Source organism: Schistocerca nitens, chromosome 4 (assembly GCF_023898315.1).
Source record: "Schistocerca nitens isolate TAMUIC-IGC-003100 chromosome 4, iqSchNite1.1, whole genome shotgun sequence".
In the NCBI taxonomy this organism is placed as follows: Eukaryota; Metazoa; Arthropoda; class Insecta; order Orthoptera; family Acrididae; genus Schistocerca; species Schistocerca nitens.
The window spans coordinates 572,222,497-572,247,643 of NC_064617.1; the positions used below are offsets into that span (position 1 = coordinate 572,222,497).

At 39.9% G+C, this 25,147-nt stretch overlaps 1 protein-coding gene across 1 annotated transcript in view; it reads right to left on the reverse strand.

Moving 5' to 3' along the window:
• Nucleotides 1-25,147, reverse strand: part of LOC126252441 (beta-alanine transporter) — a 512,871-nt gene that overhangs the window by 295,554 nt on the left and 192,170 nt on the right. Inside the window, exon 4 of the mRNA XM_049953334.1 lies at nt 18,759-18,913. Within this exon, the coding sequence (XP_049809291.1) occupies nt 18,759-18,913 (155 nt within the window). The remainder of the gene's footprint in view (nt 1-18,758; nt 18,914-25,147) is intronic.

A 25,147-nucleotide genomic window follows, 5' to 3' on the forward strand; every position in this document is an offset into this window, starting at 1 on the left:
AATTCTTCATGTAAGAAGTGCGTTAGTGCTTCTCGTTTCATGCTTTTGACGTTAGCTGTATCATACAACATAAACTACTAGTTACCCGATGGATTATTAAGCATTTATCGAAGTTTTAAGCTTTGGTTGTCCTGTGTTGAGTCCATGACATATAGCGTCTTTAAGAGGCCTACAGGCCAATATAAACGTCTATTTCTAGCAGAAAATGAAGACGCTGTTGCTTTTCAAACTTGCAATAACCAACGGAAGAATTTCCATTGACTGGAAAATTCCATAACGAAGAACTTTACGTCGAGGTAATCAAGTTTATAGCTCTGAACGACAAAAAGATTAAACGAATTTATCAATTACCTAATAAACAAAACTATTCAACACATGTATTTTATCAGTGCTGTCTCATCACAGTGTCGAATATTTTTCATCTCGTAATTAACTGCAATGCATGCTGTCCAATTAGCAGACAAACTTCTCTTTATAATGATACTGCAGTGCCTGTGTTGCATGCATGCATGTCAGAAGGAACACGAACTGCCGGTTGAGTCCCGATCAGGCAAAAATTTTCGTTGTCCTCATTCCCTTATACTGTTGATGGCTGTTTGTATTTGAAAACTGAGAATTCTCTTTGTCATTTCCAAACACGTAGTACAAATCCTGCTGCAGTCACACATTCTCGATATCTAACTAAATATAATTTATTTTCAAATGTATGGTGTACTTCTCGATGCGTAGATTTGTAAAAATTAGAAGCGTGGTACTATACATTCATTTAATTATATACTGATTCAGCTAATCACTTCCTACGATCTACGTGGTAGGCTGAAAATTAAAGCCTTTTCTATGTGCAAAATCTTAAAGAATTTCAAGTAAAACAAACTTTCATAACAATCTGCATGTATATTATTCGTGTCTAAATATTTATTTCTCATTATAGACAACCTGCCAAGAACGTACTTTTCTCTTCTAGAGACCTTTTTTTTTTTATACCGACACTGTAGAATGTTTGACTTTGTTAACGGACCCATAGCCTCACCTCTAGTTGCCCAGCTTCATCACTGTGAAAGTGAAGTACACGAAGAAAAGTTTGGAAACAGACGAAAATGGGATGGAGTGAATTGGGGTCTGCATGAAGGATTACATCATGGTCAGACAGTGAATCCGAAATCAGTTACTGGATTGTAATGCGCACTCAGGAGCAGATACAGACACAGATCACAATGTTGTAGTGATGAAGAATAGGCTGAAGTTTAAGAGATTAGTGAGGAAGAATCAATGTGCAAAGAAGTGGGATACGGATGTACTAAGGAATGACGAGATACGCTTGAATGTCTCTAAGACTATAGATACAGCAATAAGTAATAACTCAGTAGATAGTACAGTTGAGGAAGTATAGACAACTCTAAAAAAGGTAATCACAGAAGTTGGAAAGAAAAACATAGGTACAAAAAAGGCAACTGTGATGAAACCATGGGAAACAGAAGAAATACTTCAGTTAATGGGTGAAAGAAAGAAGTACAAAAACGATCATGGAAATTCAGGAATGCAGAAATAACAGTCACTGATGAATGAAAGAAATAGCGATTGCAGAGAAGCTAAAAGAAGTTATGCATTGAAAATGTGAAGAAATAAAAAAAAATGATTGTCGGAAGAATTGACTCATTATATAGGAAAGTCAAAACAACCTCAGGTGTAGTTGGAAGCATACGTGGTAACACTAAGAGTGCAACGGGAATTCCGATGTTAAAAGCAGAGGAGAGAACGGGTAGATAGAAAGACTACATTGAAGGCCTCTATGAGGTGAAGATTTGTTTGATGTGATAGAAGAATAAACAGAAGTCGATGTAGAGGAGATAGGGGAACCAGTATTAGAATCAGAATTTAAGAGAGCTTTGGAAGACTTAAGAACAAAGAAAGCAGAAGGAATAGATAACATTCCATCACAATTCCTAAAGTCAATGGGGGAAGTGGCAACAAAATGACTGTTGACGTTGGTGTGTAGAATGTATATGTCTGGTGACATACCATCTGACTTTCGGAACAATATCATCCACGCACTTGGGAAGAATGCAAGAGTTGACAGGTTCGAGAATTATTGCGCAATCAGTTTAACAGCTTATGCATCCAAGTTCCTGACAAGAATAATATACAGAAGAATGGAAAGGAAAATTGAAGATGTGTTAGATAACTATCAGTTAGTTTTGAGGAAAGGTAAAGGCACCAGAGAGGCAATTCTGACGTTGATTTGATATTGGAAGCAAGAGTATAGAAAAGTGGAGTTACGTTAATAGCGATTGTCGACCAGGAAAATGCGTTCGACAGTGTAAAATGGTGCAAGATAGTCGAAATTCTGAGAGAAATAGGAGTAAGCTATATATATAGAGAGAGAGAGATAGAGAGATAGAGAGAGAGAGAGAGAGAGAGAGAGAGAAATAATATACATTACAAACAAGAACCATGAGCGTCTGCTGATCAGTCTGTACAGCAGTGATGGAAATAAACGAAAGTTTCAGAAGTAGAATTAAAATTCAAGGTGAAGGAGTATCAATGATAGGATTCGTTGATGACATTGTTATCGACAGTGAAAGTGAAGAAGAATTACATAACTTACTGAATGGAATGAACAGTATAACGAGTACAGAATATACACTGAGAGGAAATCGAAGAAAGACAAAGTAATGAGAAGTAGCAGAAATGAGAATAGTGAAAAACTTAAGATTAGGAAAGATGGTCACGGAGTAGATGAAGTGAAGGACTTCCCCTGCCTAGGCAGCAAAATAACTAATTAACGACGGAGCAAGGAAGATATCGAAAAGAGTGTACCAATGGCAAAAAGGCCATTCCTGGCCAAGAGAAGTCTGCTAGTATCAAACATAGGTCATAATTTGAAGAAGAAACTTCTGAGAATGTACGTTTGGAGCAGAGCATTCTGTGGTAGTGAAACCTAGACTGTGGGTAAACAGGAAGACAAATGCGGAGAATGATATAAACAGATAGGATAAGAAATGTGGAGAAACTGAGCAGAGACAACGAATCGGAAAGTAAAGTTCTATGTACTAACTTGGCATAAATTCCTAAGAAATTTTCGTTTTATGTCAAAGCGGTAGGTGAATCAAAACAAAATGTCCAGACATTCTGTGAGCAAAATGGTACTCAAACAGAGGATGACAGACTAAAGGCCGAAATACTAAATGTCTTTTTGCCAAAGCTGTTTCACAGAGGAAGACTGCAATGCAGTCCCTTCTCTGGATTGTTGCACAGATGAAAAAATGGTAGATATCGAAATAGATGACAGAGGGATAGAAAAACAATTAAAATCGCTCAAAAGAGGAAAGGCCGCTGGACCTGATGGGATACCAGTCCGATTTTACACAGATTACGCAAAGAAGCTTGCGTCCCTTCTTGCAGCGGTGTACCGTAGGTCTCTAGAAGAGCGAAGCGTTCCAAAAGATTGGAAAAACGTCACAGGTCATCCCCCTTTTCAAGAAGGGACGTCGAACAGATGTGCAGAACTATAGACCTATATCTCTAACGTCGATCAGTTGTAGAATTTTGGTACACGTATTATGTTCGAGTAGAATGACTTTTCTGGAGACTAGAAATCTACTCTGTAGGAATCAGCATGGGTTTAGAAAAAGATTATCGTGTGAAACCAAGCTCGCGCTATTCGTCCACGAGACTCAGAGGGCCATAGACACGGGTTCCCAGATAGATGCCGTGTTTCTTGACTTCCGCAAGGCGTTTGATACAGTTCCCCACGGTAGTTTAATGAACAAAGTAAGAGCATATGGGTTATCAGACCAGTTGTGTGATTGGATTGAAGAGTTCCTAGATAACAGAACGCAGCATGTCATTCTCAATGGAGAGAAGTCTTCCGAAGTAAGAGTGATTTCAGGTGTGCCGCAGAGGAGTGTCGTAGGACCATTGCTATTCACAATAGATATAAATGACCTTGTGGATAACATCGGAAGTTCACCGAGGCTTTTTACGGATGATGCTTTAGTATATTGAGAGGTTATAACAATGGAAAATTGTACTGAAATGCAGGAGGATCTCTAACGAATTGACCCATGGTGCAGGGAATGGCAATTGAATCTCAATGTAGACAAGTGTAATGTGCTGCGAATACAACGATAGATGCTTTATCATTTAGCTAGAATATAGCAGATCAGCAACTGGAAGCAGTTAATTCGATAAATTATCTGGGAGTAAGCATTATCAGTGTTTTAGTATGGAATTACCATTTAAAATTAATCGTCGGTAAAGCAGATGCCAGACAGAGATTCATTGGAAGACTCCTAAGGAAATGCAGTCCGAAGACAAAGGAAGTAGGTTACAGTACACTTGTTCGCCCACTGCTTGAATACTGCTCACCGGTGTGGGACCGTACCAGATAGGGTTGATAGAAGAGATAGAGAAGATCCAACGGAGAGCAGCGCGCTTCGTTACAGGATCATTTGGTAATCGCGAAAGCGTTACAGAGATGATAGATAAACTCCAGTGGACGACTCTGCAAGAGAGACGCTCAGTAGCTCGGTACGGGCTGTTGTTGAAGTTTCGAGAACATACCTTCACCGATGAGTCAAGCAGTATATTGCTCCCTCCTACGTATATTTCGCGAAGAGACCGCGAGGATAAAATCAGAGAGATTACAGCCCACACAGAGGCATACCGACAATCTTTCTTTCCACGAACAATACGAGACCGGAATAGAAGGGAGAACCGATAGAGGTACTCAAGGTACCCTCCGCCACACACCGTCAGGTGGTTTGCGGTGTATGGATGTAGATGTACATGTAGTCGGAGAGGAAAGTAACATATGGAAAACACTGACAAGGAGAAGGGACAGGATGATAGGACACCTGTTAAGACATCAGGGCATGTCTTCCATGGTACTGGAGGGAGCTGTAGATGGCAAAAACAGTAGAGGAAGAGCTAAACTGGAATACATGCGGCAAATAGTAGGTTGCAAGTGTTACTCTGAGATGAAGATGTTGGCACATGAGTGGAATTTGTGGCGAGTCGCATAAAATCAGTCAAAAGACTAACGAAAAAAAAAAAAAAAAGGAGGATGATCGATGATACCTCTCGAGTATGGTTTGGCGTAGTTTTGCTGAGGGAGAGGTTGCTCCGTATATGGACGAACTCCTGGAATTCGTGGTTTCAGTGTTCTGAGCTGTTTCCTACGCACGGAATCAGCTACGTTACACATCGCCATATTCAGTGTTACAATTCGGAGCCATCTAGGCAATGGGTTACAGCATTCGTCAGCAAAATGGAAAAGCCGAGTGAGTAATGTACGTGACATACAGTACTTCCATCTATATTGAGAACAGAATGAAAAATTCGGAGGCATTACTTTTCTGGAAGTCCTCGTATAATTGCAAAATTTTAACCTACATTCTTAAGGCGCATAAGGAATCTCCTGACTAATGAACGAGCTATGCAACTATCCAACACATTGCATACACTAAATCAGATGAATGGATCAAAACCTTCCACTGTCATGACAAAAGGCGAAGTAAAAAACGAGGGCTGTAAAATATATTCAAGAGTTATGTTTCTATGGTTGTGATCCTCGTCCTAAAACTGGTTTGATACAGCTCTCCATTCTAGTCTATGCTGCGAAAGTCTCTTGACCCCTGTGTAATTACTGCAACTATTTGAACCTGGTTACTGTGTGTACACCCAGGTCTTCATCTAAAATTCCCGCCCCACACACACACTTCCGTCAATTACAAGGCTGACTTTTTCTTCATGACTCAGCGACACCTACTTAAATAATCAAGCTAGACCACAAATTACTTGTTTGCCCAGGACGATTCAGAATTACCTAATCTCAACATTATTTTGCAGCACTATATCTTGAAGCCATATTTTCACTTCTTCTCTAAAATACTTGTCTTCAATGTCACTACTTGCAAGTCTATAAACCAAACAAGTACCTTTATAGAATAGATTTCGTTTACTTCACGTCTATGGTAACAAATTTTTTGTCATCAGTCTGTTTTGAACAGTTGTGCAGCTGACAAGATGGCTCTTGTATATACTACTATTTATAAATCGCATTCGGGAGGACGACAGTTCAATCCCGTCTCCAGCCATCCTGATTTAGGTTTTCCGTGATTTCCCTAAATCGCTTCAGGCAAATGCCGGGATCGTTCCTTTGAAAGGGCACGGCCGATTTCCTTCCCAATCCTTCCGTAACCCGAGCATGAGCTCCGTCTCTAATGACCTCGTTGTCGACGGGACGTTAAACACTAACCACCACTATTTATAAATATTTGGCGATGCTGGCGCTGATTTTGTGTTTGTCATTTGACGATGCCACTATGGCTCCTGTCTATTAGGACTTTTTTTTTGTAAAAGAGATCTGAAGATCGTCATTATAGACCGAAACCGGTAATCTGATGATAAAAAATTTGTGACCATAGATATGAAGTAAATGAAATTTATTCTATATTCGGGGCACTGTTCAACTCGCGACCATTAGAGAAGTCTTCTTATGCCCGTATATTCGGTGCTGACGAATTCCGCTTCGTTAGAAATCCTTTTCTTGCTACTGTCAGTCTCTATCCCATGTTCTCTCTGCTTCGGCGATCATCAGTTATTTTGCTGCTAAAAGAGGAAAACCTGCCTTCAAAATATCAAAGAATGTAATCCAGTCAGTGTTATCAAAAGCTTTCTCTCACTCTAAACGTGCTAAATATGTATCTTTGCATTTTTTCAGCCTATGTTTTAAAATAAATCATAGGGTGTGTTCCTCTATTTCTCCAGCAGGCAAAGTGACCTTCGCCGTGGTCGGGTTTTCCATTGTTCTATAAACAATTCGCTGATTTACTGAACGGGTTTCTCGACATTACTCTCACGTGTCACCACATATCTGCTTTTAGATTGAAAATATTGCATTATTCTTGAAGTCTGATAGTACTTCACCTGGCTCACTTATCTCAAATACCAGGTGGAATAGTTTCTTCTTCGCTGGCTTTTCCACTGATCTCACTAATTTTGAGAGAATGTTTTCATGCAGGTCCTTCAGCTATGTATCAAAGGCTTCTCGCAGTGTCGTCTTTCCCACTTACTTGCTCCCTCATTTCAAAGATACTGTCTTCACAATCATATCTCTTTCATGACCCTTCTACATATTACTTGCACCTGTCAACTTTATTTTGGTTGCTTTGTACTAGCCTGTTATTAGAGCAACTGCTTTTGTCATCCCCAAAGGTCTAGGCGGCATCTCTTCTTCTCCTACTCATACATGGTCTATAGCCTTGCATTTATCCTCTAGCCGTTCCACCTCTGCGATTTTCTGCCCATCTCATATTTTAGGCGCCTTTGTCTACTAACTTGCATATTTCTTTCGTCTTCTGTTGAATTCCTGCCCCTGTTGTATAATATTGTTCTAGAATGTCTCAGTAACCTCTGATTCCTGCACTGGATCCAGGGCCCATCCCCATAGTTTACACCCTTTCTGCAATTTCTTCCGCTTTAATCTACAGGTCATAACTAATAGGTCAACATCAGCCCCTGGAAATAAGGTCATACCATTATACAGGGTGTCTCATTTAAGAGACGTCAGGCGCATTTTCTCCAGTTGCTGAACAGATATTTGCAAAGTATAACTGGAATCAGCCAAAACAAGTAGCGCTGGACACGTCTTTAACGTGACGCCCATTGTCGAAGATAAGCCTCGGTTTGTTTCTCGTTACAAACAACATGATCTTTAAAGCGGAATTTTACGTGCTCGTTCGATAGAGCGATTAGTTTACTGGGACAGTTGTTTCATCGATATGTTTTGACAGCACCATTAATTAAGAATAACGATTACTCCAGCAGCGACAGCACCACCTTGGGCCATACCGACTGCTACCACTGAGCACACAGCGCTACTGGGTTGCTGCTGGTTTGCCGTTTATTCTTCTGGTTATACTGTCCCTGTTAACAAGTCTCCATGCAACGAGCATCGGAATCAACTAATCTGAGACCGAGCTATGGAACGGATGCTACAATTCCACTTTCAGAATCATTTTGCTTGCAACGGGAAACAAACCTATGGATTCCGTCGACACTAGTTGTCGCATGAAAGACGTCATTAGCAGTATTTTTTTTTTATTGACTGCAGCTACACAATGAAAAAATGAAACTTAAACTATCTGCTACCAGATAAAATGCACCTTTATAATAAATCGGAAAGCTTCTAGTGTCTCCAGATGTCCTCCATGTATGCAACCTTCGGACGTAAATTCTTCAACAAGTTTCCTTTTTCTTAAGTCCTCAGCTATGTGATTGATGCGATGTATTCAGCCAGGTACAGCTCTCAGAGTAGCACTTGATCCTGCGTCGTCATTTATTTCTTGGCTGTATTGCATTACCTGTCTCCCTGTACACTTTTTAACTTTTGCTGCTCCATCAAGTGCAGTTGATACTATTCCCTGCTGTCTTAACACCTCTCTTTCTTCACCGATTCCACGAAGAACCTCCACATCGCTTACTTTAGAAGCCCACTTAATTGGCAATATCCCTCTCTCTTTTTCCTGTTTCACATAATTTCATGCTTCACTACCGTACAGTGATAGGCTGAAGATGTCCTGTCTTAGAAACTTCTTCGTCAAGAAATACTCTGCGCGGTATTCAGACAGGTGGATTTTTGTTTCTTTTCTTTCACCCATCTATGTTAAACAACCTTTCTGTTTTCTTCCTTTTCCTTTTATCAGATTCCAGCAACCCTAAAAATTACAATATTATCTCTCTTAACTTTCTAAATAATTTCTTTTGTCTTATCATACACTCTTCAACCCCTTCATCAACTAATTAACTAAATAGCATATAATCTTTACTAGTTTACTGTATGTAGGCATCATGGTCACTGTATTGCATTCACTTTGCTCCTCTTAGTAGGTTACCCAAGTTTCTGTTTTGCTATTGATTATTATATCCGTGTTGGCATTACTCATACATGATTTCTTATTTGTAACCGTGTCCTGTTCATCCTGCAAACGTATTTCACTAGCACCTGCTACAATTAACTTCAGCCAATCGATTTCCCTCTAATATTCTTTAACAAACCTATCCGATTAAGAGATGTAACATTCTCTCCTTCGACACATACAATTATAATTTTGTTTTACCTATTGAGGACATCCTGAGTTCTTCCCACCCGGAAATCCACATGTGGGTCAATTTTACCGCCAGAATAAGTTACGCAGGAGGATTTCACCATCATTAAGCCATGCAGTAGAGCTACATGTTCTCGGAACTAATAATGACTGAAATTTGGTCTTTCTTAATTTTATCGCAATACTTGCCCTGCAAAACCACATCTACATCTACATGGTTACTCTGCAATTCACACTTAAGTGCCTGGCAGACGGTTCATCGAACTATTTTCATACTAATTCTCTACCATTTCACTCTCGAACGGCGCGTGAGAAAAGGAGCACCTAAATCTTTCCGTTAGAGCTCTGATATCTCTTATTTTATTATGATGATCATTTCTCACTACGTAGGTGGGTGTCAACAAAATATTGTCGCATTCGGTAGAGAAAGGTGGTGATTGAAATTTCGTAAATAGATCTCGCCGCAAAGAAAACCACCTCTGTTTCAGTGACTGCCACCCCAACTCGCCTATCATATCGGTGACACTCTCACCCCTATTGCGCGATAACACGAAATGGGCTGCCATTCTTTGCAGTTTTTTGATGTCCTCCGTCAATCCTGGTAAGGATCCTACACCGCGCAGCAATATTCCAGCAGAGGACGGATAAGTAGTAATGTAAGCTGTCTGTTTAGTGGGTTTGTAGCGTCTTGTAAGTGTTCTGCCAACACAGCGCAGTCTTTGTTTCGCCTTCCCCACAATATTATCTATGTGGTCTTCCCAATTTAAGTTGCTAGTAATTGTAATTCCTAGGTATTTACTCGAACTGACAGTCCTTAGATTTATGTGATTTATCGGATTTCTTTTAGTACCCTTGTGGATGACCTCGCACTTTTCTTTGTTTAGTGATAATTGCCACTTTTCGCACCACACAGAAATACTCTCTAGATCAATTCGTAATTGGAATTGATCGTCTGATGATTTCACTAAACCGTAAATTACAGCATCATCTTCAAACAATCTGCTCAGACTATCAACTAGATAATTTATGTAAATCAGGAACAGTAGAGGGCCTATGACACTACCTTGTGGAACATCAGATATCACTTCCGTTCTACTCAATGATTTACCTTCTATCACTACGAACTGTGACCCCTCAGAGAGGATCACGAATCCAGCCACACAACTGAGACTATACCCCATATGCACGCAATTTGATTAATAGTCGCTTGTGAGGAACGGTTTCAAAACCCTCTGGAGATCTAGGAATATGAAATCGATCTGAGATCCCTTGTCGACAGCACTCATTACTTCATGTGAATAAAGAACTAGCTGTGTTGCACAAGAACGATATTTTCGGAATCCGTGTTGGCTATGTATCAATAAGTCCTTTTCTTCGAGGTGATTCATAATGTTCGAGTACAATATATGCTCCAAAATCCTACTGCAGATTGAGGTCAGTGACATGGGTCTGTAATTCAATAGGTTACTCCTATTTCCTTTCTTGAATACTGGTGTGACGTGTGCTACTTTATAGTCTTTAGGAACAGACCTTTCGTCAAGTGAGCGGTTGTATATAATTGCTAAGAAAGGCGTTATTATGTCTGCATACTCTGAAAGGAACCTGATTGGTATACCATCTGGAAGACTTGCCTTTCTTAAGTGATTTGAATTGTTTCGCAACACCTAAGATATCTACTTTTATGTCACTCATGCTAACAGCTGTTCTGATTTCGAATTATCGATTATTTCCTTCATCTTCCTTCGTGAAGGAATTACGGAAAACCCTATGTAGTAAGTCCGCTTTAGTGGCACCATCATCGGTAACATTTCCATCGCTATCGTGCAGTGATGCTATTGACTGTTTTTTTTCCACTGGTGTACTTAACATACGACCAGAATCTGTTTGGGTTTTCTACCGCATTCTGAGACAATCTATCATTGTGGAAACTATTAAAAGCATCTCGTATTGACGTCCGCCCTAAATTTCGAGCTTCCGTGAAACTTAACCAGTCTTGGGTATTTGGCGTTCTTCTGAATTTGGCATGTTTTCTTCGTTGCTTCTGCAACAGTTTTCTGACGTGTTTTGTGTACCATGGTGGATCAGTCCCGTCTCTTATTAACTTATGGTGTATGAATCTATCTATTGCTGTCGATACTGCATTTGAATACTGAATTTGAGCCATATCTGGTCTACACTTACACAGCTTGGAAGGAATGAAGACTCTATTAGGAAGGCATCAAGCGAATTTTTATCTGCTGTTTTAAACAGATATATTTTGCGTTTATTTTTAGTGGTTTTAGTTGACGTGGTTTTGAGCCTCGCTGCAGTGACATTGTGTTCACTAATCCCTGTATGCGTCATGAGGCTCATGAAACAATGGTGGGTAACTTTAGAGTACTAGTATTCGACGAAGAGTTTGTGACAGTGCTGCCTTCTCCATTGTAGAACTTACATGGATATCACGAAGCAAAGAAAGAGTATACCGTGCACCGTGACGTGAATCTTTCTTTTTTACCTTACTCATTACTAAATGAGTGAATTAGGGCTAAAAATTGTTAACATTGATGTAAAGTAAGTTTTCTGGTGGACTGTACAGTGCCTTGCGGAGTAGACGCTTGCGAGGTTACTGACACCAGTTTTAAACTTACATCACACATTTCAAGGGTGTACGATGATGCTGAAACTCGGTAGTGAAGTTCATCCATAGTTACAGTCGTGTCCCAAGAATTTGCCTACCTCACAGCAAGAAATGCTTTACGTTGTAATTGGTTGTATGTTAACTGCAGACATAATACGAAGACTTAAAAAGGATAAGATATTTAGTTTTAGCGAGAAGTTACACAGTAGGTACAAGGTACCTAGCGGTAAGCGGATATCTGCACTGATGAGCCAAAACATTTTCTGCCAGTCTTTGGAACGAAACACGTAACTAATTCTGCGGATAAGGGATCTGACACTTTTTGGTAGGTTTGTGGAGGTATGTGGCGCTAGATGTCTGCACAAAGTTCGTATAATACCCGTAAACAGCGAGCCGCTGATTTTCGTATGCGCTGATGGTGCCCCACAGCGACCCAGATGAGCTCCATAGCACTTACATCAGGCGTATATGATCACCGAGACATCAACTGAGTTCGCTATAATGTTCCTCAAACCACTGTATCACGTTTCTGGCTCCGAGACACGAACAGTTATACTGCTGAAAGATACAAGGGGTTCGCGTATCTTCGATTACTACCGCAGGTCCCATGCAGACTCAGGAGAATGTCTCCTACAGCAAGACACTGCTCCCACCAGCTTGCGTCCGGGGGTGCGCACGTTTCAGAGTCGATCATTGAGTTGGTATAAGGAAGAGCCGACTTGTTTTCATTGATCGTCGGTCGAGTCCCCTAGGTCCCGTGCCCACTGCCATCTTAACTGACGACGACATAGGAACAACTTCTGAACGCGTAGGGGTGGTCTGCTGTGGAGCTTCTTATTCAACAATTTACGATTAACGGTGTGCTCGGAAACACTTGTGCATTCACCAGCGTTGTGCTCTTTCGGTACAGGTGTCACAGATCACCATCTATCCTACTATACACAGTAAAGAAACCTCCTTGCCCCACTTTCTGTGAAAAATCGTGGACGTCCAACCATTTAGTGCCTAGTGGTATTCCACCGTCCTACGTTTTTCCGTACAAGCCCTCGACTTTAGGCGTGAATATTCGATCGACTTCGTCGTTTTAGAGATGCTCTACCCCATGTCAAAGTCGCGTATCTCAATGGATTTCCCCATTTTCAGCCCATATCCTCGATAGTGTGATCCCCTGGTACACTTACAACCTTTGTTACCGTGTCACGCGCACATAACTCCAACAGTCGCCATCCGACGTTGCGGTGGACAGTCGTTATAATGTTTTGAAATCACAGTGATAACCAGACCTTCGTAGCTGCTTAATGGCGTTGCTATATTAACGAGGACAGCTGAAAATGAGTGCCCCAACCGGAACTCGAACCCGGGATCTCCTGCTTACATGGCAGACCCTCTATCCAAGTGAGCCATCAAGAACACAGAGAATACTGCGACACGTTTCCAGTGAGACTCACATTTCAAATTTATTGTCTACACACTACAATTGTAGTGCCCCTGCCCATTATACTCATTACTCGCTGGAGTCAATCTACCGAATCCCGTAAGAGTTTGTGCAATGTGAGTGCTTAATGATTTGGCTTATCAATATGTGTGACATGCTTCCAGGCATATATTACGACACAATATAAAATATATCCTGAATGGATAAATATGGTGAGTGCGGATTTTACTAATATGGCGAACTTCCTAGCTTAATGTTTTGGCTTATCAAAATGTGTGACATGCTCGCAGGCATATATTATGACACAATATAAAATATATCCTGAATGGATAAATATGATGAGTGCGGATTTTACTTCCCAGCGATCGCAAGTAACTTTTATCGTTTTTCGTCGCCAAATTACGACACCGACTTTAGTGTGTCTTTTTTTCTAGTGGAACTATATACTTCTTTATGTGGTATTTGAGAGAAGTTTCTAAGAGAGCTTCAACAACATTAAACGAATGGGACTTCATGTAATAGTATCAAGATAACGGCGCAGCAGTCTGACCCGCCGTCAGGAGAAGACGTTCCACAAACGTCTGTCATGTTAGACTAAATATAAGCAAACGCGTAATTCAGGTATAATTATTGTGTTTACCTGTGCGCTTGAAACCCATCAGTACGTATTCTGCTGTTGTAGCAATCAGATAACTTACTTTAAAGCTACTGAGACATTCACAATGCATGCCTGAGTTCTCGGAATGTTATCTACCAATATACAAAGTGCTGCGGCATATCTATGCAAGATTTTGTTTGAGGAAGAAACATCGTTTACAAATCACGGATGCATCAGTCTTCGCAATATGTACGAACCGTCAGCTGAAAATCCACGCTGACTCAAAGAAGTGGATAAAAGGAATCCTCTTAGTCTATTAACGTTTGCTGCATGCCTATCAAGATCAACATCGCTGATTCAAGTGTTATTGTTGTGAATTTAATTAACGAATCAGTTAAACTTAACGGTCGCCATCTCATTACGAGGGCAAAATTACTGTCTCTATAATTATTGTTTGTTAATACTGATAAACTTCCGTAACCTTGATTAGTTCTGTTGCAAGGCAAAAACAGCACGAAATGGGTTAACATTGCCCTGGTTTAATTTCAGATGGATATGTAACAACGAACAAATGTACTTCAGCTAAGTAGCAACTCATGGAAATCAGTTAGTAATAATAAGAAAGCAACAAAATCTCATCAGAAGTACGCAGTTACGTAAGTACAGAAAATTCGGGATGTCACTCACTGTAGTTCTCAATGTCTCTAATTTTACTCAAAAAAGTTGTTATATACATTGATTACTGATTGCCGTAATTTAGCTTGAAAATTATAGTAATGATGTCGCGTCATTTGATAACGTTCGTGTGAGTTAGAGTTATGTAATCTGCAAAGACAAAATTTCGACTGTAAATGAATGACAAAGGTAGTGATATGATCTTACTGCCTTATTGGTTTCATGCGATTTTAACTTTAATTACTATTCGTTATCAATTGCTGGTAATCATTTGTGCAATTACTACTATTATCTGCTTAACACGTCAACAAACATTCCTGACTGATTGCAGTTACGTAAAAATGAGAAGTCATTATCCACGAAAAAGTACAACAACAAAAAATCTTTCACTAAATCTTACTATTTTAAGCGCTGTATTTTAAACTACTGTTTACCAAACTGAAGTAGGTGCTCTCGTTAGTTATTGTTTTGAAAACGATAGAAATTTGAATTAGTATTATTTATTTAGGTAAAATATTGTAATAATATCTCAATTGTTAGGTCTCTCTCGGATCATTAGCAAAGAAGATCATGGACCCACATAGGTACTTTGTCTTTGGTAAAAATGAAGGTCTTCATTTTGGCATAGCTCGATATTATTCAAGCACAAAATGAACTACGACGGTGGCTAAACGTAAGCAGAGCCGACCAAGTAATTAGTCGAACCTTACCTCAGACTGAGATGTAGTCGGTGCAATGTAAGACAATGTTCGTTTATAACGTGTGCAAAATCTCTTCTTCTTGTAGTTCCATAACAAATAAAATTAGACACAAAGTACTCTTCATATTGATTTTCATCTCGCTGTTTATACTGTGCCTATTTAATTACATGTATTTCACCGGTCCACACCAAATTATTCGCCGAGCCACCACTTCTCAACAAAAGAGACACCCAGCAAATCGACTGGAAAGTCTCTCTCAACACTCTCCTACGTTTTACTCTTCACTGCAGTCAACCCCTCGCCCGCTTGCGCGCCCAGCAATAGTACAATTGCTTCTTCACAACACTCTCTGCAAATATCATATCGCCCTGATTTTTCAAAATTAGTAACAGCTGTTCAACATAAAAAAGTGAACAATCTGACAATGCGAAACTAAGTGTGATCAAAACAGGAAAAAACGTTAAATAAATGGAAATACAAAAATTATTGCATATGTATCACATATCATACGTACTTTGACATGGGTTACCACTGTGAACCATAACTAGCAATAAAAAGGAAAAATTGTAGCAAGGTTAAAATATGATAGCCCATTGATAAAAGGACAATATGTGATGCATAGCAATACAAGTCAAAGAACTTCAAAGTCAAAATTGATAGTTTTGACCAAATCCAAGGAAGTTGCCGTTAAACACTTGTGTGGTAATCAGATTACAAAAATATAGTATTAACAGTTCTACACTTGATTGACTTTACATTAAAATATTAATAAAATAAATATAAATTAAAAGGGTAACAGTATTATTGAATGTAAAAATTACCTCATTTTATAATCTAGTCGAAAATGTAAGTATGTGAAAAGCGACCTACAGAGCAGTCCATGAAACTACAGTCCACACAATCACAATATCTGAAGGAAATTCCTTATATCACACAGATAGAAATTAATAAAAAGCTATAGTATTAATAGTCAAAATAAAACAAATACGTGTGAAAAACATCTCAACAGTTACGCATTGGTTAGAAGAATGTTTCATCCAATGTCTACTCAATCACAAGACGTAATTGTAATTCCATTTATCATACAGATAAAAATTAATATAGAGATATGGTACAATAAAATGTAAAAGTAAAACATATATGTAAAACAGACCTGTAGGATATAAATGAGAAAGCGGGTACTGACAAGGGGGGTGGGGGAGTGGGTAGGGGAACACATGGATGAAATGAAAACAAGGGGGCATAGTTGAGGAGAGTTGTAATTTAAGAAGGTCAACTCACACATTTAGAACTGTCAATGAAACTATTTAAGAAACTTTTGTTTTTCAGTTCCATCTGAGTACTGAGAACTTTTTTTGAATGAACAATCATATTTTCAAGAATCTGTTTCTTCCAGGAGTTTCATAATTACATCTTTTATAGTTACATCTTTTTGAGCTCTATGCAACATTTCCACCTGATCAGCAATTCTGTTCACTATAAGATTTTATGATATTATATAAATATTTAATACAGAGGTACTATATGGATATAAATACTCATTAAATCTAATTTTTAATTTCCTTCCCATTTGGTCAATATAAATTCTGTCACACCGCAAACAACTAATTTTATACGCACCTGATTGATCTTAAACTAATTCTTGATGAATATTGTGGTGTAATTTTTGCCCTAAATTATCGGCAGTTTGAAACGAAACTATAGTGTTCCTTTCTTTAAATAAATGTTTTATTTTATGAGATTCTTTTTTCCACATTATGGAATTGTAGCAAATCTCAAATTTGGCCTATCTTTATCTTTGGCCAATCCTTGGGCAGCCAGTCTTTGGGCAGGTCTTTTTAGTTCTTTAGCCAAATGATAAAAGTTAGGCCAAACCTGAGGTTTGCTACATTTCGATATTGTGGAAAACTATGTGATAAAATCAAACATATATTTTAAAGAAGGCACATGACAGTATCATTACAGAGACAGAGAGTTTAGAAAATAGAATTATTCATCCAGAAAAAGTTCTCAATGAGCAGGTGCAACTCCAGAACAAAAGTCTTTCAAATAATTTCACTGACAGTGTCAAATACTTGAGTGAACCTTCTTAAACTACAGTTCTCCTCATCTATTCCCCCACTTGTTTATTTCATCTGCGCCCTCTCCCTTCCCCTCGACACTCACTCCCCTATCATTGCCCACTTTCTTGGTTTTTAACTTACAGGTCTCTTTTACATATAAGCTTCAATTTGACTTTTTGTCATACCATATCTCTTTATTAATTTTTATCTGTATGATAGATGAAAATTCAGTTATATTTTGTGGTTGTGTACGTAGTGGATGACTTATTCTCCTAACTCAATGAGTTGGTGGAACACAAAAGTAAAAGTTCCTTAAGTAATTTTATTCATAATTTAAAATAACTGTGTGAACTTTCTTCAACTAAAACTCTCTTCAGTTATGCCCACCTCTTTGTTTCATCTGTGTCCCCCTTCCACATGTTGTTACCCACATCCTTGTCTTTTAGCCTACAGGGCTGTTTTACATATATGTTTTATTTTGGCTTTTTATCAAAGTGTTTCTCTCCATTAATTTATATCTGTATGAGAAATGGAATTGCAGATATATTTTGTGACTGTGTTGACTATAATTTCATAGACTGCTCTGTAGCTTGTATTTTACAAGCTTACGTTTTTGACAAGATTGTAAAATATTGTACATCTTTACAATCAACAATCCTGTTATTATTTTACTTTATACTGATTTTATTATTGTTTTATGTATTATCAGTCAAGTGTAGAATTGTCAGTACTTCAATTTTGTTATCTGATTACCACAGAAGTGTTTCATGGCAACTTTGTTAGATTTGGTGAAGACTGTCATTTTGACATTGAAGTTCTTTGAATTGTATTGCTGTACATCACATGTTGTCCTTCTGTTCATTTTTATTGGTAGTTACGGTTCTCAGTCGTACCATATGTCGAAGCATGTATGACATGTGATACATCTGCTACAATTTTTGTATTTCCATTTTTTTAACGGTTTTCCCGGTTTTGATCAAATTTCGTTTCTCATTGTCACATTGTCCACTTTTATATGTTGTACAGCTGCCGTTGACGATGGTTGAAGACAGAAACCGATAGCAGAACAATTAATATTATCACAGACAACACAGTATTATGCATTTTGTAAAATTCGTACACGCTGTTGCCCAGCTCCTAAGCAAGATGTTCAGTATCGCCCTGACTAACCAAGCATACCTGCTTATGCTAGCTTACAATAAACATTTATTTAACCTTACTATGATGAAACATTTCATTTCAGCATAGAAACATTAGTACACTTATTTACAAACTTCTATTCGTAGAAATATGTACCAGAAAGTAAAATTACAAGGAATCATTTTGGTAGTCCTCAGAGTTGTTGTGCTGCAAGTTCCATTCGAGTAAAAGAAAGTCAATGTCGTAATCTGGTGACTATAAACGTTAAAAATTACTTGTGAACATAAGAAATTTCACCGTACTTTCCGCTATAATTTCGCAAAATCCGCACCTCGATGTATTCATTGATTATAGGTATTTTTGGGATGGCCTGCCTTAGCTGCCTCGTTTTGCACATTTTGATAGTCTGCACTTACCAAGGACGTACGGTGTTCCAAGGATGGCAGGGACGGTGAAACCGAGTCCAAAGCGTAGGAGCGTCCACGTGACGAAGTCCTGAGCGAATGCCGTAGCGATGCCGAAGAAGCACTCGATGAACAAGTAGATGAAGAACGCCGGACGTCGCCCGATGCTGAAACACCAAAAAAGGCCTTTGTATCGAATGCCCAACTCTCGTCACGTATGCAAGAAGATGCACAAAAGTTTTTGTGAAGCTTAGAGTTGCATTGGTCGTTAGGACTGCTTTGAATGTATGCTTGCATGTCTACTTTTGACTAATTGTGCTCATTACCAGTAAGACATAAAAGGAAAATGAGATGGAGAGAGAGAGAGAGAGAGAGAGAGAGAGAGAGAGAGAGAGGGAAAGAAACACAGAAAGAGGGAGATAGACACCGACAGAGGAAGAAAGAGAAACAGCGGAATGTTAGAGACGAAATGTGTTTTATTTATTTGATGAAGGGAATTCTATGAATATAACTCTTTATCTATAACGTGTGAATTGGTTCTCGAACGTACTGCGGAACTCGTGATTGATAACTTTGACAGAAACTTTTAGAAAGGGCGAAGAGAGAATAAAGTATCAATTTGAGGTAAAGATCATAGTACTAAGAAGACTTGATAACTTTGACAGCGGATTAAGAGAAACTGCTAGTAGTTCCTTGTTCAATGTAAAACACTGATCGAATGTGTACATGGCTACTAACATCGTATGGAAGGAATATGTGACTAATACATACATGTACATAATGAGACACAGCTAGAGGAAACTCTACTAAAGCGCAGTAGATATCTTTAAATGCTTAGTAATTCGTTATTCCTGATGTAAATATCTGTAGGAGTAAAGTAGGTGTTTACATGACGATATGTACCTGTTCAGTCAATGAATTATAGTGAAATGTCGTTGTATCTTGTTACTTAATTATCAGCTACGACTTTCATGGGTGAGCAAGCAAATTGTAACTTCAGGAAAGCTGGCAGGTGGTATTAACGCAGGAGGAGATCTAACCACGCTAAGGCTCCATCTGTTAACGGAAACAGGACAAATGTTACAGTAATACAATGATCTTGCTGGACAGCCAACCGTAAGACTTCACGACGTGGATAAAGAAGAGCGTAACTGGACTGAGCTTCCAGCCAGGATCCTATCAGTTAAGTTTGGTAAGATGGTCGTGCGCTGTACGGCAACATAATAACCGAACCGCAGTTACGACCTATCATTTACTGTAAATGTAAGCTTCAACTCCTGCTGACTGTGGATCTCGGGTTTAGCCAACGGATAATGCTGCGCTTTATGGCCGATTCTCATTTTCCAGCTGAAGTCCTCTTCTCTGATGAAGTGTGTTTCACTAGAGACGGAATGCTCACTAGTCAGCATAGTCCTTTACGGATCTCTCGGGACCAGTCCGAATGTTTACTGCGTACATGTGCCAGCATCGAGGAAATCAAGGACCAGTTATAGGGCTTGCATGTCAGCTTACCTGAGGAGGGGCTACTCCGGTTTCATCATCCCCTACCCAACCGAATCAGTGCCTGCATCCAGACCAGAGGTAGTGAACGTCATACCCTTAAGGTGACTCACAATGCCATATTCTTTGAAAATTTAAGTCGATTTTGTAATCTCTGCAATAATATCACTTAATCTGTCAAACCGTTAAGCATCGTTTCCTTCTCTTCTTCTGAGTGCATCATGTTTTTTGTCAGCAGATGTATATAAAATTAGAATGAGATATAATGAGAAATTAGTTAGAGGTAAAAAGGATTCCTTTCTGTGAAGACAAGGACATCTTTAAGACATTTATGGAATTAACTTCTCATGGCTGGCGTCCAACGTCAGTAGAAATTTGTAAATGACGTTATGTACGCCGTTGGCTGTGAAAATTATTCATTACACAATTGCAGTTTCGGCTTTAAGGCATTTATCAACTGGTAAATATACTTCAGACTACGTCGGAGGATTTTAAAGTTTAATATATTCTGAAATACAGTTAGCACATGATAGTTACCTTAAGGCTGAAATTGCACTTGGAGAAAGAAAATTGCACCCATAAGGTGAGTATGATTCCCTTTAACAATCATTTGAGGAATGTTCTCCAACCCACAAGGTTTTTCTTTTTTCTACTGTCAAAGGACTGTAGTTTACACGTTGGGTAGTAAGATTTTTAAAATAATTCATATCACTTCTAAAATGACAATCAAATTTTCAAATCATATTTCTGCAGCGTTATCAATTTTGAGTCATTAATGTTAACTATTGAACGTCCTTATTGAGTAACGTTTTTAATATCAGCGGAGTAGTTAGTCCAAAATCACCCACAATTCACAAGGTGTTAGTACGAAAATATCCTTTCAGTGCTTGAAACTGCAGTTTTTTCAATTGTTATTCACAGGAAGTGTCTTAAAGGCGTTGCCTTTCAAATGAGAAAGTAAAGCATTGGTAATAAAGCACGTAGCTCGTACTGTCGGGTTTGTAGTAAAAGTTATGAATAAACTGACAGTCTTATCCGTTTAACGACCATTAATAATCACTGACATAAAGTATTATTGACAGCAAAGGGTCCATAGAAATGAATTTTAGGATGTCTCAGTAAAGGATGCAAATTTTCCAAAGCTGCAACAAAATGAAAACAGTACAGTGGGGCTTGGGAGCACCAAGGACAGTTGAGCAATATGATTGATGTAATACAACGGTGACAAAAACTACGAAATGGAGTATGAAATCAGAAGCACATATCTTCCGCCCAAATCAGACGCCTCACTTAGGGCCGAAGTTTGAAACGTACTGACCTTGAGTTAAGAAAGCAGTATGGATTTGAAAACAGCCATTTGAGATTCAAGCAGTCCTCCTCACTCATGATATTCTGAGTGCCATGGATGGCTGTATCAGGTGAATTTGGATGATGTAGATTTTGCAAAAGCTCTGATTCAGCACCACATCGACGCCTACCGCAAAAATTTTGATTGTTGTGAGATGACAAGAATGTAGCTCGAACGAAAGTTTCTTAACATCGAAAATGTACGCACTATTTTATATTCAGGCATCAGTTGAAAGAAACACACGTAGTCGATCGCTAGGAAGTTTAATAAGAAAATTTCCATTATGTTAAATCATAACGACTAAGTAAACTATATTACATGCACTCACAAAAATTTTGTTGGTGAGAATGTCATTGGTAAGGAGTACCTATGCCAAAACAATTGTAGTAACATCAAGTTAGACGTGACAGAATATGAGTGTGATACAAGGACTGTTACCTGTGAATGATGAACTTGTGAGCCCCGCGAAATTTAAATACTGTAATGGCTCAAATGGCTCTGAGCACTATGGGACTTAACATCTGTGATCATCAGTCCCCTAGAACTTAGAACTAGTTAAACCTAACTAACCTAAGGACATCACACACATCCATGCCCGAGGCAGGATTCGAACCTGCGACCGTAGCGGTCACGCGGTTCCAGACTGAAGCGCCTAGAACCGCACGGCCACACCGGCCGGCTAAATACTGTAATACATTCCATCATGATACTCGGGACAAAATGGCCCCACTTAAGCCGTGCCTGCATATGCTGAGACTTTTTCGAGAATGACAGAAGACGGACAGATATACTTTAACTGAAGTACTTGTTTCCCTCTGAAAAGGGCCTCCCAAGACATCAAGTTCCGAGAGTCTAGAATACTCGAGCGACGGCTTAAGGGCGTTCCCATTACAGAGAATTGCGTTTGTTGCTACGTTGCATCCTCAACAGCTTGCGAATACTGTTAAACACAAGGAATTCTGAACAGTTTTCGATGGAAAAAACAGCACGTTGGTCGCTAGGGAACTTGCGGCCAACACCGGTAAGTACTACAAAGGACACAGCGTGCGAAAGGTACGGGAATTCCCATGTGATGTGCAAGTCGCCACTCAGGAAGTCGGCGAAGCAAGATCAGAAAGCTGGACTATCTGTATGAAGACTGGCAAAAGTAGTTACCCTACTTCGCTCGTTGGGAAGCATTGCAGACTGAGACCACCAAAGTCAAAGATGATGCGAGGGGAAATTTGGTGCCCTGAGGGAGAGAGCTGGGGAAAAATGGACAGAATTTCTGAATAAGGGCAATCTGAGTTTCATTCAGTCAAGTAGATCAGTCAGTTGGACAGCAATGAAATCACTCAGATCAGTCCTCGTAAAGAGCTCTGACGCTGGTTTTCGGGTCGTTGCGCTGCACGTCAGCATCTTTTCTACTTGCCTTTTAGTCTGATCACTCTATTCATTTCAATGTCTCTTGTCACTTTCTTACTCTCCATTCTAATTTGAATGGGTGTGAATCCTTAAGCATTCAAAAGGAAGGAAGGATAATAGGGTTTAATGCCCCGTCGACGTCGAGGTCATCAGAGACGAAGAACAAGCTCGGATTGTGTCAAGGATAGGGAAGGATATCAACCGTGCCCTTTTAAAGAACAATCTCGGCATTTGCCTGCATGGGTTTCGGCAAGTCAGGGGAAACATAAATCTGGATGGCTGGACCGGAGTTCGAACCATCGTCTTCCCGGACGCGAGTCTAGCATGCTAACCACTGCGCAATCTCGCTCGAGCTTTGAGCATCCGACTTTGTTTCGCTAGTTTGAATTCGGCTTCCAAATATAACATTGATACGTTCTTCAAGAGCTAATTACTGCAGACATTACTTAGTGTGAGAGTGCTGGGACGTAGACATTGCCAATTAGTCCCACAAGAACACGGTTCCGGCCTCACAGAGGTGTTCCACCTGGATTAGGCAGGAAGTGCAGAAGGGGGACGGTGTTAAGCTGTCCAGAGCGTCACCTCCAAAGCCGTATGACATGAAGATCAAAGCTGCAATCAGTCAAACAGTTGACACTTGTCACCGCATGAGACCCAGCGGGAAACTAACACACGACACATGGTGCATCATCCCCCCAAACTTGGACATAACGCTCACTCCCACGCCCTGCGTCGCTAAGTCGTCTCTATGGCTAATCAAATCAGTCTTAATTCCATTGATGATTTGTGAAATATTATAATAATGTAAATGCTTTTTTGCTTTATCATTGCTTTGAACTTTTACTTTATTTTTGGCGTCCAGCGTGGGATCATTTGCATTTCGATTCCTGTTCATTACAACGCGTATTAGCATTTTACTATGTGTTTCATAATACACACAGATTCGTCATCCTGTAAAATTAGCTGTCAATAGCTGAGTGTTGGTATGTGAATGAATTGCACAAGGGCTGCGGCAGAAATTTGTACCAAGGTGAGAGACCACTGGTTACCTACGCAGTTTGTTTCCAGTAATACGTCTACTCTCAATATCGGAAATCCCTGCTACTCTCAGAAGTACTGATCCAGAGCAATCGGAAACACAACAGGAATCAGAAGTATGGTTCACACCTGGCAACAGATATTTGAATCACTGTTACGCCAAGCCTCTACGCTTGCCGTCGAAAACCCGTGGTTGAGACACTAGAAACAGAAAGTCACAGGTTAATTTGAGAAGACTTTGCGAACGTGGAGAAAGGAGAGGTTAGTAGGCAACAAACGGTATCTGCCAGCGCTAAAAAAAAATCTGCTACCAGAGAGGTAAAGCGTGGAAGCACAGAAGTAGACTGCAACCTTGGTGACATGGACTTCTTCACTTCCAGGTCTGACGCTGGGCTACTTCCTTGTTCTACTTGACGAGGGCTGATGCCTCGACAAGATTGTGGTGGACAGAGCTATGCGTTTATCGCGTCAACTGCATACAGCTACGAGAGGTAACGTACGGGCTACAACTAGAGCTTAGGATACTGGTAGTTGATCTGGCTCCTTTCAGCCGGGGAACCTACTGCTGCCCGACTTCTAGCAACCTCAAGCAGCCTGACTTGGGTACTTTGTTTGCGCCAGAGACTGACTTACTGCCAAGTTGCTGCATGCCTTGCGTAGGCACACTCCATTAGCGCTGGCTTGCCCTTGAAGGTCAAAGTCACTGAATGTTGCATTAGGGTCCTTGGTTCAGCTCTGCATGCTGGCGTACCTTCTGCAGCCACACAGCCAATTCAGCAACGTGAGCAACTAGGAAAACTATCATAGTGGCGTGCCGCTGGCCAGGCTTGTGTACTTTCACAGTCACTCCAAAAGATATGACCGATTAGGAAGACTGTCTAAGTGGCAAGCCGCTCTCCAGGCTTGGATATCTTCCGAACTGAGTCGCGCCACCACTCCAATAATCTGATTGACTAGGAAGACATTTATAGTGTCGAGCAGTTCGTCACATGTGGAGCCTGACGCTGCGCTAGTCTTCCTGAGTGTTGACTGTATAACCTCGTCTCAGCTGCAGCTCACAGCGTAGCGCCGCTCTCTGGCCGTAGCATGAGGGCTTACTGAGCTGAGCCTA